This window comes from Aotus nancymaae, unplaced genomic scaffold (assembly GCF_030222135.1).
Source record: "Aotus nancymaae isolate 86718 unplaced genomic scaffold, 86718_ANA_hifiasm-v0.15.2.pri h1tg000006l, whole genome shotgun sequence".
In the NCBI taxonomy this organism is placed as follows: domain Eukaryota; kingdom Metazoa; phylum Chordata; class Mammalia; order Primates; family Aotidae; genus Aotus; species Aotus nancymaae.
In genome coordinates this window covers 67,339,549-67,357,349 of record NW_026988417.1, presented here as the reverse complement: position 1 = coordinate 67,357,349, position 17,801 = coordinate 67,339,549, and the positions used below count along the sequence as shown (strand labels likewise).

General features: G+C 36.1%; 1 protein-coding gene across 6 annotated transcripts in view; it reads right to left on the bottom strand.

The window, feature by feature from the left end:
- The window catches only part of MTHFD2L (methylenetetrahydrofolate dehydrogenase (NADP+ dependent) 2 like), a 138,133-nt gene that overhangs the window by 69,585 nt on the left and 50,747 nt on the right, over positions 1–17,801 (bottom strand). For all 6 annotated transcript variants that reach the window (XR_002477670.2, XM_012464389.2, XM_012464390.2 and 3 more), the window contains one exon: positions 120–212. Coding sequence is in view for 5 of the 6 variants with exons in the window: in XM_012464389.2 (XP_012319812.2) it covers positions 120–212 (93 nt within the window). In the remaining variant the exon portion in view is untranslated. The remainder of the gene's footprint in view (positions 1–119; positions 213–17,801) is intronic.

Sequence of the window (17,801 nt, the reverse complement as noted above, 5' to 3'; positions counted from 1 at the left end):
ACAGAAGTTAGTCATACATACACGTAACTCTCTCAAAAAGCTTTCATACATGTCAGCAATTAGGGCAGGAATTACTCTGCTGATGACATTCCAACAAATAACAGTCACTAAGGACTTACCTGCAGCAACTATGATAATATCTGCCAGTTGTGTATGAATCTTCAGTTGTTCTTTGGGTGTATATCTGTGAGTTATTGTCACAGTTGCATCACCTGGAATACAGAAGAATTTCTATTAATGATTACTGAACTTTTAAAAATTTTACAGATGCTCTAAATCTAGAAGAGTTTCCCTTATTTCCTAAGAGTAGAAAAGCTACTTTGACATGACTAAATCACTTAATACATTAGTATACAGGATAGTCGTCTTCATAATGGCAGGCAAACAAATACAGAAAGCAACAAGATAAGTGAACAAAAAAACTAACCAACTTTGAAAGTAGGTATTCAGAAAATAGCGAAATTTTTTTGTCATAGGTTATGGTACATCACAGGAAGTTTTTATATGAAAACCTTAAGGGAGTGATGAATGAACAAGAGAGGCAAGAGATTCCAATATTTATAGTGTGAGCCATGAAAAGGGAGTGAGGGAAAGTTGGTGATAAAGTGCAGTCAAGAGAAGGACTTCTGGTAAGAATATGGCTAAGACTGCATCTTGTCTTCTCCTGGAAGATGTGCAAATGCTACACAGTTAACAAAACTAACAAAAGTTAGATGATCTCCATTCTCCATTTTTAGAAAAACTGGAAGACCTCTTTTCTACAGACTCCAAAAACATGTTAAGAGTAACCAAAAGCTGCAATTAGTAGATACTATACAGGGAGAAAGGCAGCAAAGAAATGCAGACAATGACAACATGGCCGGCAGTGGCAGATCTCTGAAATTGACTGCAAAATTACACTTCTATGAAAAGTTCATCCCACCGTGCAAACAATATAGCTTTCTTAACTGGGGCAGTGAGAACAGAAATAAAGGCAGAAGAGCCTTCCGGGACCTGGTATAGTTCAGAGTGGGTGGTAACACACTCACACAGAGGGGCTATTTTAGAAGGAAGCAGTCTGACTTTGTGAAGGTAATAAAGGAGTCAGAAGGCTGCACAGGACCTCCTCTAACCCCAGCAGAAGTTTCCTGTAAATAGCAGATCTAAGAACATCCATCCCATTCAATGATGAGTAATAAAAGTAGATGTGACACAGCATTAATAAAAGGATATTATGCAAGAGCAAACCCAGGGGAATGTGGGAAGTGATGAAGCTGTTCTGATTCGAGTGGTGTTAAACTAGTTAATTTAATAGATGACTACATGCATTTGTCTAAATTAATGAAACTGCACACCAAAATGAGTAAATTCTACCATATGCAAATTTTTAAAAATTCAATAAAAAGATCTGTTTAAAAAGTGTCATAACCAAGACAAAAGGCAAAACAAAAGCAAAAAAAAAAAAAAAAAAATTAAGCACTTACCAATGTACCAATAAACTCAACAAAAAATGTCATGGAAAAGTTGAACATTATGACCAAACATTAAACCAAAATTTGTATTTATTTATGTACTTTTAACTTTTATTTTAAGTTCAAGAGTACCTGTGCAGGTTTGCGATTTAGGTAAGCTCATGTCATGAGGGTTTATTGTACAGATTATTTTATCACCTAGGTATGAAGCCTAGTACCCATTAACTAGTTTTTCTAACTCCCTCCCTCCTCCTAACTTCCACCCACCAGTAAGCCTCAGTGTCTGTTGTTCCCCTCTCCCTGTCCATTTGCTCTCATGATTTAGCTCCCACTTAAAAGTGAGAGCATGCAGTATTTGATTTCTGTTGCTGCGTTAATTTGCTGAAGATAATGGCCTCCAGCTCCAACCATGTTCCTGTAAACGATACAATCTCATTCTTTCATGGCTGCATAGTATTCCATGGTGTATGTGTGTGTATGTGTATGTGTGCACACATGCATGTAAGTGGTATGTGCATATAAAACACATACATATTTTCTTTATCTAGTCTATCATTAATGGGCATTTAGGTTGATTCCATGTCTTAGTGACTGTGAATAGTGCTGCAATAAATGTGTGCATATGTCTATGATAGAACAATTTATATTCCTTTGGGTGTATGCCCAGTAATAAGATTGCTGGGTCAAACGGTAGTTCTGTTTTTTGGTCTCTGAGGAGATGTAATGCTGTTTTCCACAATGATTAAACTAATTTACACTCCCATTAACAGTGTATAAACATTCTTTTTTCTCCATAACCTCACCAGCATCTGTTATTTTTGACTTTTAATTATAGCTGTTCTGACTGGTGTGAGATGGTATCTCATTGCGTATCTACAAGAGATTCATGTAAACAAATGGGAGTAAAGGATTTTTATAGCCAGTCAAATCTGCCTCCAAGATTAAAAGTTGCAAACAATTTTGAAAACACAAGAAATATTGTTCCCATAAGTCTATCCTAAGGAACATGCTCAAAGATAAAGTTTACTTAATAAAAGTATGTCTGAGGAAACTAGCAAAAGGACTGTTGAAACTTTTGACTATATGTTATTATAGGACCAAGAGTTTAAAAAAGTGTGAGAATTGGGGTGACAAACTGCTATGGTTTGAATGTTTGTCCTCTCCCAAACTCATGTTGAAATGGAATTGCAATTGTAACAATATTAAGAGATGAAACCTTTAAGAGGTGATTAGGACACCAAGGCTCTGCCCTCATGAATGGATTCATGCTGTTATGGCAGGAGTGGGTTCCTTATAAATGAACAAGTTCAGCCTACTTGCCCTTTTGCCTTCCACCATGAGACGGTGCAGTAGGAAAGACCTCACCAGATGCTGGCACCTTGATCTTGAACTTTCAACCTCCAGAACTGTTCAGAAATAAATTTCTATGATTTATAAATTACCCAGTCTGTCATATTCTGCTATTGCAGAACAAAACAGACTAAAACACAGACAAATGTAAATGTTCCTTGCTTTTACTATGCAGAAATAATGCAACTAACAAAATTAGAATGAGAAAGGCCAAAGATGAGAAAGTTTGTTGATTGCCTAATATATAATAATAGGAATCAACAAACGTTTAAATACTGACAAAACAGATAATAAAAGTATAGGAATATTTATTTTTCAAATAGTATTTACTGGCAAATACCAGGTCAGAGACAAAAGAAATGGAATCAGGTGAGGAAATGAAAATATTTTATCATTTGTTTATTTTACTAGATTATCAGTAGCTCTCCTGTAAATAAATAGAGAATTAAGAGTATTATATAATGTTATAAATATTAAGGTAACCAAAATCTTCTTAAATATATTTTTTTAAATGCACAAATGAGAAAAAAACTGTAAAAAATAAAAACAACAAATACAACATAAAATATGATAGTTTTACCATATATATTTATCATATAAACAAATATAAATTTCCTTAAATTATTTATTTAAAAGAACAATATTTTCAAATTGACTTACAAAGCAAAATCTAATTGTATGCTTTGCTAATTCTCTACTATATATATTATACACATAAAACAAAGTTATTCAGAATTCAAAACTGTTGAAAGCAAACATGTAGCAGGAAAATGCCAAAAAAGAATTTTTTTTTTGTCAAACAAAAATTCAGCACTAAATAAAACAAATATATTATAAAGTACACATTATAAAGTAAAAGAGTCATTCAAATAAAGATAGAACATAATAAATACATAAGTAACAAAAATAAATAGAATCCCTATAAGCAGAAATTACAGGAGATATATATAGAAACAAAATATAGTTTTTGTTTGATTTATTTTTGAATACCTTTCTCAGTTCATGACAGATCAAGAATACAGAAAATGTCAATAACTTAATTAATGATATATACATATGACTATAATATATCAAACTCAGAAAATAAATAATACGTTTTCTTTTCATGTGCCCAAAGGACATTTTTTAAATGGTATAAACTTGGTTACAGAGAAAATTTTAATTAATATCAAAAAGTAGATAATTAGACTATAATTTTATTTGATTATAATGCAGTACAATTATAATTATTGACAAAATTGGAAAAAAAAAGACCTTTCATAAAGAGACTCTTCTAATGGAAGATGTTAAAAATTCTATTTAAACAATTCTTGGGTCAAAATAAAACAAAACAACATTGCAAACTTTTTAGAAAGATTTATAATGAAAACAATTCATATTAGATCCGATAAAATAAACATAAAGCAATGCTTAAAAAATTTGTAGACAAATTACTATATCAATAAAACAGAAATAAGTAAATGAATCATTTAACTTCAGAAGTTAAAGAATAATGAACAAATGAAACTAGAAAAAGTTATAAAAGTTAAAATGTATTTGATAAATCTAAAAAGCTAGACTACTATGAGAAACATTGACAGAATTCAATAAATTAATCAAGTAAAAAACTAATATATACAAGTAAATAGCTTACATATATAACATCTTATAAAATATACTGTAAGAACAGGCCTCACTGTAATAGCTGTACAAAAGAGAAAATACTTAAAATAAGCTTAATAAAAAAATGTGCAAAATCTATGTAGTAAAAGAAAATCTCCAGAATAACACCAAAAGATATACATAAGACGAAGGAACTAGAACGATAAACTATGTACTTGGATAGAAATATTTAATAACATTAAGTTTAGAATTCTATCTATGTTCATTACAAATGCAATAAAAGTCCAATAAAAATAGACTTTTTTTGGAAGAATGTAATTTGATACTAAAGTTAATATAGAAAAATAAAAGATAATCAGGAAAACTTTGAAAAGGAAGAACAATGAGAGGCAACTGGTTGTCTTTTTCATTTTAGTTGGCACCACCTTCTGCTCAGTTATTTACAATAAAAGTCTAAAAGTCCCCCTTGGTTTTTCTCTTTCTTTCACTTACTATAAACCATCAAGAATGTTGAGTATATATTTACAACCATCCCAAGGTACCAAAATAAAGCACCCATCTCTGTTTTAGTTCTGGTCTCCTACATTTGAAAAGGTTCTGTAATACCTTAACAACCCACTCAAGTGTTCTCTAATTCCAAATGAGTCTCCCAAATACCCACACAATCAAAACCGAAACAAAACTGAAACTTCCCATTTCCATCAGTACTGATTTCATAAGAAATTGACAGAGACACAAAATCCAGTGATTTGTACACACATATAAGAAACAATTTATAAAGTTTCAGGCAAAAGAAAAGTGTATCAGGATAAATTTCAACCTGCATGGAAAACCCTTGTAGGTAACATTACTCCCTTCACTCCCTTTTCAATGCTATAAGGTTAACTTGATATTCCTCAGTGAGTTTGGCTGGTGATATCCACAGAAACTATCAAAGTCATATTTGAACTTGATTTATCAGGGTTTATGACTATACCAATACCAAACCATGGAAAGGCATTCAGCCTGTTATTCGGTAGACCTGATAATAAAGAGAGGTGACCCAAAGAGCTAAAGGCAAATGTGTTCAAATAATGCCTCAGACTCTTCTGACCTTTTGCTGGTGAGCACCTGAATGCCTGTTCCTGGTCCTGACACCTAGCTGTCCTGTTAACCCTATTCTTATTTAACTCATCTTCCTTGGCATTGTGAAAATCCTTGTCATTCCTACATTCAATTCTTATCCTCTATTAATTTTCTTCAATTCTCTGGCTTGTTACAGCTATTTTTTTGTGTGTCTTCTCAGCTTTTTCCCAAGGGAAGCCAGTACTAGCAAGTCACAGCAGCTACTCAAGAATGATGCGTATTTCTGACTTTCAGATGACTTTTTCCGACACTCAGTTGTATCCTCCTAGAGTGCATATGAGAACAGAGTGAGCTAGGGCCTCATTTTCTATCACACAGACCCAGATAAGCAGAGTCTATAAGTAACTATTTTGTGCCTAGTGCTTTATAATATGTTTCTAAGACATAGGAAGAATAAAATACAGTTGTCCTTCAGTATCTGTCAGTATCTGGGAGGGACTGGTTAAAGGGCCCCCTGCCCCACCGGCAGATACCAAAATCCACAAATGCTCCAGTTTCTAATACAAAATAATATAGTATTTGCATTTAACCTATGTATATCCTCCTACATATTTTAAGTCATCTTGGGAGATTACTTATTACTTAGGTATTATAAGTAATACCTAATACAATGTAAATGCTATTTAAATTGTTTTATACTATATTGTTTTTATATTATTTTTATTATTTATATTATTTTTACTAAATATCTTTAATCCACAGATAATTGAATCCACAAATGCGGAACCCACAGATTCAGAGGGCCTTCTGTACTTAGAATCTATCTTCTAGAATCTTAGTGTTTTCTTGGAAATCAATAATTAATAAATAGACAAGATGTGTTTTTTACTGTGTAAAAATCTAGATTCAACCAAGAATTATCAACTAGGACCCACCTGAGCAGTTTTCTAGGCTATCATTACCGCTGTAATTTACGCAGAATAACATACTGTAGCAAACAGTTGCTAGTAATTAGCACAGAATGCCACTTTGAAGCAAATAATATTTTCTATTAAAAAAATCAAACCTAGAACAAACAGCATAATATGCTTCATTTGTTAGTATCATTTTTTGTTTGTTTGTTTGTTTGAAATTACCTTAATGAGGAATTGACTGTTCTTGGACATTTCTGGGCCATTCCCGATCTTGGTTTATTTAACAATCAACAAATGAGCCTATAAATCCTTTAAACCAGATTCTCTGGTTGTGTCTTGACCACACCCTTGCAAAACTTGCATACACTTTCTCAGTGGCTCTCTAGCCTCACTCTGAGCAGAATGAAATAGTTATTTGCTCAGTAAGCTAAAGAACCAGACCCTATGGAATGATTTTGGTAAGACTGGCAATGACTAACACTGTCTATGTGCCAGCTTTCAACTCTGGATTCTGTGTCTTTTACTCCTAAAGATGTTTTCCTTGCATCTCTACAACCATCATTGAAAACATGATTCTTCTGTTTTACTTATAGAAAGATTTCACAAACATTCTAACTATTGTCTCTGAAAAATAGTTCATTTTATGGAAGAATAAAGAACTACATATCATGACTAAAAAAAACAAAAAAATTTAAAGAAAACAAGAATCATGCTAGGCAATGAGAATTCACAATTCTCTATTCTTATATGGAAAGCAGGTACACAAACATGAATCATAATACAGTGTGCTAGTTTCCATGTTAGAAGGAGGCAGAAATTACAGTGTTGCCAACAGCATCATTATTTACTCCACCTGAGAAAGCCATGGGACAGTTGAAGGTCTCAGAGAAGATGGATTGTTAATGTGAGAACGAATTCTTTTCCTTCTGCTTCAATTCCCCTTTAAGTATGCTTTTCATATCCTTTCCCATTGGTAAACCACTTTTTAGAAAAATATGAGGAGAGGATATTATTTAGCCTTGACTGTAAGAAATTTCTTCATTATAAGAGCTAAAGTCTACCTTTTCCCGGCTTTTACCATAATTCTAGATCTGTCTTCAACAAAAACACAAAATAAGTCTCAACTTCCTTTCTCATGAGGCAAATCTTCAAACGCCTGCCTGATCCTGAATCAGCAGGTGAAACAAAATTGCCAACCAATCTGAGCTAGAACCTCACATGTAGAGTTTTGCTTTGTCACTTTCTCTGGATAAGGAAAATTTGAGTCATTCCCAATATAGTAATTCATGTCACGGTCTGGTTTAAAGGAGAAATCACTGAGAGAGAAATCACAGGAAGGAAAACTCAGTAATCATGCACAGAATGGCAATGGAAAAAAAAAGCCTGAATTCTGTTTTAGGTAAATAAAACCAGAAGATTCTATATTTGAATATATATTTCTTTTTCTCTGCAAGCTACTATTGCATCTTTAAGCAATGAATAAACTACAAAAACAAACTAAAAATCACTTTTCTATAGAGAAACTCTATAGACACTAAATGTAATTTTGGTAAGGTGGTCAGGGGCAACCCAGGGTGACATTTAGACAAAAACCTAAAGGAAGTGAGGAAATACATTATGTAAATAACTTGGGGGAAAAAAGCATTCCAGGCAGAAAGGACACCAGGTGCAAAGACATTGAGTCATGAACACATAAGACATATTCTAGGAAAGCAGATGTGGGTAGGACAGGGGGCAGTGATGAAGCATGAGAATGGTAGGAAGTGAGTTAGGAGATATAGCCCAGGGTCAGACCAAATAAGGTCATGCATATCATGGTAGGGAACCTGAATGTTATTCTGGTGTTATGTTGTCATGCGCTGTCATGTTACAGGAAGATACGGGTGATCAAGACCTACCATGTGAAAAACAGACTGTAAATGAAAGACGAGACAAGGGTGAATGTAGGGACACTAGTTCATAAACATTTCAGTGTTCCAAGTAAGAAACAGAAGTTGTCTGAACTAGGATCTTATAAGTCCAGGTGATGATATCACAGGTATATTTTACACAGATTGCTAATGTTAGACAGAGGATGTAAGAGAAAGAGAAGACAAGGATTGACTGAGCAACCAGGAAAACTGATAGTACCATTCATTAAGATGGGGAAAACTAAGGGGAGTAAAATTAGAAGTGAAGGTTTGCATATGTTTGAAATGGGTATTAGCCATGCAAGTGGAGTTGTCAAGTGCACAGTGCTTGACAACTTGGGTCTAAAGTATACAGGAGATGGAAATGATATTTAAAGCTAGAGGGCCGCAAAGGCCACCTAGGGAATGGCTATGAATTAAAAAGTTAAGTCCTGTGGTCATTCCAATGCTTCCTTGAGTAATCATTCGCAACACTGACCACACTAGATTTTTCTATGGAACCTTCTAAAAAGTACCTGCTGATAGTCAGATTCTGCTCCTAATGATTCTGATTTAATTTTTTGCTGTGTTGGGTTTAGGCAGCTCTATTTTTAAAGCCTCCTTGTGATTCTAATGGGAAAAAGTACTTGCTGATACTCAGGTTCTACTCCTAATGATTCTGATTTAATTTTTTTTCTGTTGTGTTGGGCTTAGGCAGCTCTATTTTTAAAGCCTCCTTATGATCCTAATGGGCAGCTAGGGTTGAGAACTGCTGGTTTAGAAGTTGGAAGGAAAGGAATGACCTAGAAACAGAGAATGAGAAGAAATGTTTAGTGAGGTAAGAGTAATGTTGCTAATGGTAGCTTTAATCTATGCTTAAATAATAAAAGAAATATAAAGGACCCTATAAAATGTGGCCCTTTTGTTAACAAGCATTTTATGAATATTATTCAATTTACTTTATAGTTTTCTGTTTATAAAAACCCTCAGGAGAAATACTTTTTAGTTTTAATATTAGGAAAATGTTTTATTTGTATTTAGCACATTTATTTTTAATTTTAAAGACAATTGGATAACTGTAATATTTTTTCCTGCTAATCAGCTCTCACAATAAAATTAATGACCCAATCATAGTACACCTAGCTGAAATGCAATTAAATAAATTCACCAAATGTACATCCAGCACCATTATATAAAATGCAATGTGCTTGACAGTGGGAATATATCCACAAAGACCTAATGATATGCCTACCTTTAGTAGAAGTCTTTGGCTCTATTTTTAGTTCCAGCCCTCCCCTCCCCTTTTTCTTCACTATTCTTATTTGCACTGTGTTTTATATATTGCTATGTGATCATGAGATTGAACGTTTTAGTTTTAAGCAAAGAATAGTAAAAGGGAAGTGGCTGTCAAGATGGCCAAATAGGAACAGTTCCATCTGCAGCTCCTAGCAAGATCAACACAGAAGGTGGGTGATTTCTGCATTTCTAACTGAGGTACCTGGCTCATCTCATTGGGATGGGTTAGACAGTGGGTGCAGCCCACAGAAGGCAAGCCAAAGCAGGGTGGGGTATTGCCTCACCTGGGAAGCTCAAGGGGTTGGGAAATTCCCTTCCTTAGCCAAGGGAAGCCTTAAAGGACTGTGCTGTGAGGAACAGTACATTACGGCCCATATACTACATGTTTCCCATGGTCTTTGCAACCCATAGACCAGGAGATTCCCTTGGATACCTACACAACCAGGGCCCTAGGTTTCAAGCACAAAACTGGGTGACCATTTGAGCAGACACTGAAGTAGCTGCAGAAGTCTTTTTTTTCATACCCTAGTGGCTCATGCAGTGCCAGTGAGACAGACCATTCACTTCCCTGGAAAAGGGGCTGAAGTCAGGGAGCTTAAGTGGTCTAGTTCAGCAGATCCCACCACAAGGGAGCCCAGCAAACTACCATCCACCAGCTGGAAATTCTCACTGCCAGCACAGCAGTCTGAAGTCAACATGGGATGCTCAAGCTTGGTCGGGGGAGGGGAATCCATCATTATTGAGTCTTGAGGAGGCAGGTTTCCCCTCATAATATAAACAAAGTTGCCAGGAAGTTCAAACTGGGCAGAACCCACCAGCTCAGCAAAGCCTCTGTAGCCAGACTGCCTCTCTAGGTTCCTCCTCTCTGGGCAGGGCATCTCTGAATTAAAGGCAGCAGCCCCAGTCAGGGGTTTATAGAGAAAACTCCCATCTCCCTGGGAAGGAGCACCTGGGGGAATAAGCAGCTGTGGGTGCTGCTTCAGCAGACTTAAATGGTCCTACCTGCTGGCTCTGAAGAGAGCAGAAGATCTCCCAGCACAGCACTTCAGCTCTGATAAGGGACAGACTGCCTCACGTGCCTCCTAATGTGGAGACACCTCTCAGCAGGGGCCAAAAGACACTTCATACAGGAGAGATCTGTCTGGCATCTGGTGGGTGCCCATCTGGGACAAAGCTGCCAGAGGAAGGAATTGGCAGGAATTTCTGCTATTCTGCAGCCTCTGCTGGTGATACCCAGGCAAACAGCGTCTGGAGTGGACCTCCAGCAAACTCTAGCAGACCTGCAACAGATGGACCTGACTGTTAGAAGGAAAACTAACAAACAGAAAGGAATAGCATCAATGACAACAGAAAGAACATCCACAAAGAAACCCCATCCGAAGGTCACCGACATCAAAGACCAAAGGTAGACAAATCCACAAAGATGAGGAAAAACCAGCACAGAAAGACTGAACGTTCTAAAGACCAAAATGCCTCTTCTCCAAATGATCACAGCTCTTCACCAGCAAGGGAACAAAACTAGACAAAGAATGAGTTTCATGAATTGACAGAAGTAGGCCTAAGAAGGTGGGTAATAACAAACGCCTCTGAGCTAACCCAAGGCAAGGAAGCTAAGAACCTTGAAAAAAAGGTTAGATAAAATGCTAACTAGAATAACCAGTTCAGAGAAGAACATAAATGACCTGAGGGAGCTGAAAAATACAACACAAGAGCTTTGTGAAGCATAAACAAGAATCAATAGTCAATCAATCAGGAAGAAGAAAGGATATCAGAGATTGAATATCAATTTAATGAAATAAAGCATGAAGACAAAATTAGAGAACAAAGAATAAAAAGGAATGAACAAAGCCTCCAAAAAGTATGGAACTATGTGAAAATTCCAAACCTATGCTTGAGTGGTGTACCTGAAAGTGACAGGGAGAATGGAACCAAGTTGGAAAATAGCACTCTTCAGGATATTATCTAGGGGAACTTCCCCAACCTAGCAAGACAGCCCAACATTCAAATTCAGGAAATATAGAGGATACTACAATGATACTCCTCAAGAACAGGTACCTTAAGACACATAATCATCAGATTTACCAAGTTACAAATAAAGGAAAAAATGTTAAGGGCAGCCAGAGTGAAAGGTCAGGTTACCCACAAAGGGAAGCCCATCAGACAGACAGTGGATCTCTCTGCAGAAACCCTACAAGCCTTAAGAGAGTGGGGACCAATATTCAAGAAAAGAATTTTCAACCCAGAATTTCATATCCAGCCAAACTAAACTTCATAAGTGAAGGATAAATAAAATCCTTTACAGACAAGCAAATGCTGAGAGATTTTGTCATCACTAGGCCTATCTTACAGGAGCTTCTGAAGGAAGCACTAAATATGAAAAGGAAAAACCAGTACTGGCCACTGCAAAAACATGCCAAATTGTAAAGACCATTGACACAATGAAGAAACTGCATCAACTAACAGGCAAAATAACCAGCTAGCATTGTAATGACAGGATAGATTAACACACAAAAATATTAACCTTAAATGTAAACAAGCTAAATTCCCCAATTAAAAGACACAGACTGGCAAATTGGATAAAGAGTCAAGACCCATTGGTGTGCTGTATTCAGGAGACTCATCTCACAGGCAAAGATACACATAGGCTTAAAATAAAAGGATAGAGGACTGTCTACCAAGCAAATGAAAAGCAAAAAAAGAGAAAGGGTTGCAATCCTAGTCTCTGATAGAACAAACTTTAAACCAACAAAGATAAAAAAAAAAAAAAAAAGACCAGGCATGGTGGCTCACACCTGTAATCCCAGCACTTTGGGAGGTCGAGGCAGGGAGATCACAAGTTCAAGAGATCAAGACAATCCTGGCCAACATGGTGAAATCCATTCTCTACCAAAAATACGAAGAAAAAAAAAAAAAAATTAGCCAGATGTGGTGGTGCGTGCCTGTAGTCCCAGCTACTTGGGAGGCTGAGGCAGGAGAATTGTTTGAAACAGGAAAATGGAAGTTTCAGTGAGCCGGAATAGTGCCACTGCACTCCAGCCTGGTGAGAGGCGGGGGGAAAAAAAAGAAGGACATTACATAATGTTAAAGGGATCAATGCAAAAGAAGAGCTAACTATCCTAAATATATATGCACCCAATACAGGAGCACCCAGATTCATAAAGCAAATTCTTAGACACCTACAAGAATTAAACTCCCACACAATAATAGTGGCAGCCCTTAACACCCCACTGTCAGTATTAGACAGATCAAAAAGACAAAAAATTAACAAAGATATTCAGGAGTAAAACTCAGCTCTGGGCCAAGTGGACCTAATAAACATCTACAAAACTCTCCACCCCAAATCAACAGAATAAACATTCTTCTCAGCACCACATCACACTTATTCTAAAATTGACCACATAATTAGAAGTGAAACACTCATCAGCAAATACAAAAAAATGAAAATCATCACAAAGAGTGTCACAGTGCAATCAAATTAGAACTCAGGATTAAGAAACTCACTCAAAAACGCACCACTGCATGGAAACTGAACAACCTGCTCCTGAATGATTACTAAGTAAATAACAAAAGTGGGAAGAAATAAATAAGTTTTTTAAAACCAATGAAAACAAAGACACAACATAGCAGAATCTCTGGGACACAGCTAAAGCAGTATTTACAGAAAAAATTATAGCCCTAAATGCCCACAGGAATAAGCAGGAAAGATCTATAATCGACACCCTAACATTGCAATGAAAAATAACTAAAGAAGCAAGAGCAAGCAAATTTAAAAGCTAGCAGAAGACAAGAAATAACTAACATCAGAGCAGAACTGAAGGAGTTACAGACATGAAAAAACCCTTAAAAAAATCATTGAATCCAGGAGCTGGTTTTTTGCAAAGATTAACAAAATGGATAGACTCCTAGCCAGACTAATAAAGAAGAAAAGAGTGAAGAATCAAATAGACACAATAAAAAGTGATAAAGAGGATATCACCACCAATCCCACAGAAATACAAACTACCATCAGAGAATACTATAAACCCCCTCTATGCAAATAAATTAGAAAATCTAGAAGAAATGGATAAATTCCTGGACTAGACTAAACCAGGAAGAAGTTAGATCCCTGAATAGACCCATAATATGTTCTGATATTGAGGCAGTCATAGCCTACCAACAAACAAACAAACAAAAAAACCAGGACCAGACAGATTCACAGCTTAATTCTACCAGAGGTACAAAGACGAGCTGGTGGAATTCCTTCTAAAACTATTCCAAATAACCAAAAAAGAGGGACTCCTCCCTAACTCATTTTATGAAGCCAGCATCATTCTGATACCAAAACCTGGCAGAGACACAACAACAAAAATTCAGGCCAATATGCCTGATGAACATCTATGTGAAAATCCTCAATAAAATACTAGCAAACCAAATCTAGCAGCCCATCAAAAAGCTTATCAACCATGATCAAGTTCCCCTCATCCCTGGGATGCAAGGTGGGTATAACAGATGCAAATCAATAAACATAATCCATCATATAAACAGAACCAATGACAAAAACTTCATGATTATCTCAATAGATGCAGAAAAGGCCTTTGATAAAATTCAACACCCTTCATGCTTAAAACTCTCAATAAGCTAGGTATTGATAGAACATATCTCAATATAATAAGAGCCATTTATTATTAATAAACCACAGCCAATATCCACAGCCAATATCATACTAAATGGGCAAAAGCTCAAAGCATTCCCTTTGAAAACCAGCACAAGACAAGAATGCCTCTCTCACCACTCCTATTCAATATAGTATTGGAAGTTCTGGCCAGGGCAATGAAGCAAGAAAAAGAAATAAAAGGTATTCAAATAGGAAGAGAGGAAGTCAAATTGTCTCTGTTTGCAGATGACATGATTGTATATTTAGAAAACACCATTGTCTCAGCCCAAAATCTCCTTAAGCTGATAAGCAACTTCAGTAAAGTCTCGGGATACAAAAATCAATGTGCAAAAATCACAAGCATTTCTATACACCAATAATAGACAAACAGAGGCCAAATCATGAGTGAACTCCCATTCACAATTGCTATGAAGAGAATAACATACCTAGGAATACAACTTACAAGGAATGTGAAGGACCTCTTCAAGGAGAACTACAAATCACTGCTCAAGGAAATAAGAGAGGACACAAATGAATGGAAAAACATTCCATGCTCATGGATTGTAAGAATCAATATCATGAAAATTGCCATACTGCCCAAAGTAATTTATAGATTCAATGCTATTCCCATCAAGCTAGCATTGACTTTCTTCACAGAATTGGAAAAAACTACTTTAAATTTCACATGGAATCAAAAAAGAGCCCATATAGCCAAGACAATCCTAAGCAAAAAGAACAAAGCTGGAGGCATCGCACTACCTAACTTCAAACACTACACTACAAGGCTATAGTAATCAAAACAGTATGGTACTGGTACCAAAATAGATATATAGATCAATGGAACAGAACAGAGGCCTCAGAAATAACACCACACATCTACAACCATCGGATCTTTGACAAAACTGACAAAAACAAGCAATGGGGAAAGGATTCCATATTTAATAAATGGTGTTGGGAAAACTGACTAGTCATATGCAGAAAACTAAAACTGGAGTTCTTTTTTAAACCTTATGCGAAAATTAATTCAAGGTGGATTAAAGACTTAAATGTAAGACCTAAAACTATAAAAACCCTAGAAGAAAACCTAGGCAATGCCATTTAGGACATAGGCATAGTCAAAAACTTCATGACTAAAACACCAAAAGCAATGGCAACAAAAGCTAAAATTGACAAATGGGATCTCATTAAACTAAAGAGCTTCTGTACAGCAAAAGAAACTATCATGAAAGTGAACAGGCAACCTACAGAATAGGAGAGCATTTTTTGCTAATTATCCATCTGACAAAGGGCTAATAAGTGGAATCTACAAGGAACTTAAACAAATTTACAAGGAAAAAAAACAAACTCATCAACAAGTGGGTAAAGAATATGAACAGACACTTCTCAAAAGAAGATATTTATGTGGTCAACAAACATGAAAAAATGCTCATCATCACTGGTCAGTAGAGAAATGCAAATCAAAACCACATTGAGATAGCATCTCACGCCAGTTAGAATGGTGATCATTAAAAAGTCAGGAAACAACAAATGCTGGAAAGGATGTGGAGAAATAGGAATGCCTTTACACTGTTGGTGGGGGTATAAATTAGTTCAACCATCCTGGGAGACAGTGTGGTACTTCCTCAGGAATACAGAACCAGAAATACCATTTGACCCAGCAATCCCATTGCTAGGTATATACCCAAAAGATTAAAAATCATCCTACTATAAAGACACATGCACATCTATATTTATTGCAGCACTGTTCACAATAGCAAAGACTTGGAACCAACACAAATGCCCATCAATTATAGACTGCATAAAGAATACTACGGAATACTATGCAGTCATGAAAAAAAATGAGTTCATGTCCTTTGCAGGGACATGGAATACTATGGAATACTATGCAGCCATAAAAAAATGAGTTCATGTCCTTTGAAGGGACATAGATGAAGCAGAAGACTATCATTCTCAGCAAACTAACACAGGAACAGAAACCAAACACCGCATGTTCTCACTCATAAGTGGGAGTTGAACAATGAGAAAATATGGGTACAGGGAGGGGACTATCACACACCAGTGCCAGCTGGGTAGTGGGAGGGGGGAAGGGGAGAGATAACATTAGGAGAAATATCTAATGTAGATGATGGGTTTATGGGTGCAGCCAACAACCATGGCATAAATATTATCTATGTAACAAACCTGCACATTCTGCACATGTATCCCAGAACTTAAAGTATAATAAAAAGTAAATAAAAAGAAATAGTGTCATTATTCTGTTGGTGTAATTTTAATGCTCATAGCAAGGTATTGGGAAAATTAACCATATATGTAACAAAACTATTTTTCTTTGCTTGAAGACTGTATTTAACATTTTTAAAATGTGTATATCTTTGTCGTTCTCATGTTAAATATGAACAATTCCTAAAACTAAATTCCCATTATCAGTACGAATTCTAGACCTATCTGGTCTCTTTCTAGCAACAGATGTTACTTTTATCTTTGTTACATTCTCTGCAACACTTTCTGGTAACATACTTTCGGAAAACGCCAGCCAGTAAACTACACTAAAATAATTTTATTTATAAAAGCTTAGTGATCTTTGGCATCGTTTACTATTTTCAGAGCCATAAAAGAACAGATAACAAATATATGACTCACAATTTATCAATTATGCACAATAGTCTGGTTCAGAAAGCTGTACCAATGTAAAAAGATGGATCACTTGGGGCTTAAGAAAGGGTGAATGAGATGTAAACAAACAAACAAAAAATCCTTCTCTTTTGCTTCTAAGCCCCTTTTCCCTTGGACTTTTTCTGAGGGTAGAAGAAACTGTGCCCCCAACCCCACTGATCCTGGGGGTTGGGAATGTCAGCATCATTCCAACCCAGCCTTTCCATGGCCTTTTCAGGATGGATGGGTGAGGGTGACCAACCATCTACATAAGAATAAGAGGTTCTTTCCCCAGGCATCCTTTTCTTTTCTCTACCCCATCAGCAGTTAAATTTTAAGGGAGAATTTTTCCTTTTGGAAGACATTTTTTCTGGACTGGGAATAATGGGGATCACTGCTTTTGTTTTCTGTAGAGTTTTAATTGTGAGAAAGAACTTGTGAGGCTAGTCTTAAGCTGTAACCAATCTGGTGTGCTCTGCATGTCTTTCTATATGGTCCATAGCAAACTTTGCTGCAAGTCTTCATCTTGTTTTACATCCTTGGGAGGCATGGCCCATAACCCCATGGTAAGGCTTTCTTTAGCCTCCCCATTCACCAGATTAGGAAATGAGGCTTAGGAAATGAGGCCTTTCTGGTTTTATAGCTGCACAACCTTTTGCTATTTGTTGATTCCCCTCCCTTCCATGAACCACTTTGGATTTTCCTTTCTCTAAGCCTTTACTGAAGTTTGAAAACCAGAAATACTGACCACTTTACTGATACAGCTAAAGTCAGATAATAAGGAAGTTAAAAGGATTTTCTTAAGGAATGATTAGCTTAATTAAAAGTGGATAGATCTCTCTCAAATTTTGTTTTTGCCCCATCTAGCCTGTTTATTAGACCTTATATTTTCCCAGTCCTGTCTTTTAAAGGGCATCACCCAGAGGCCAATAATCCAATTAGGAGATTA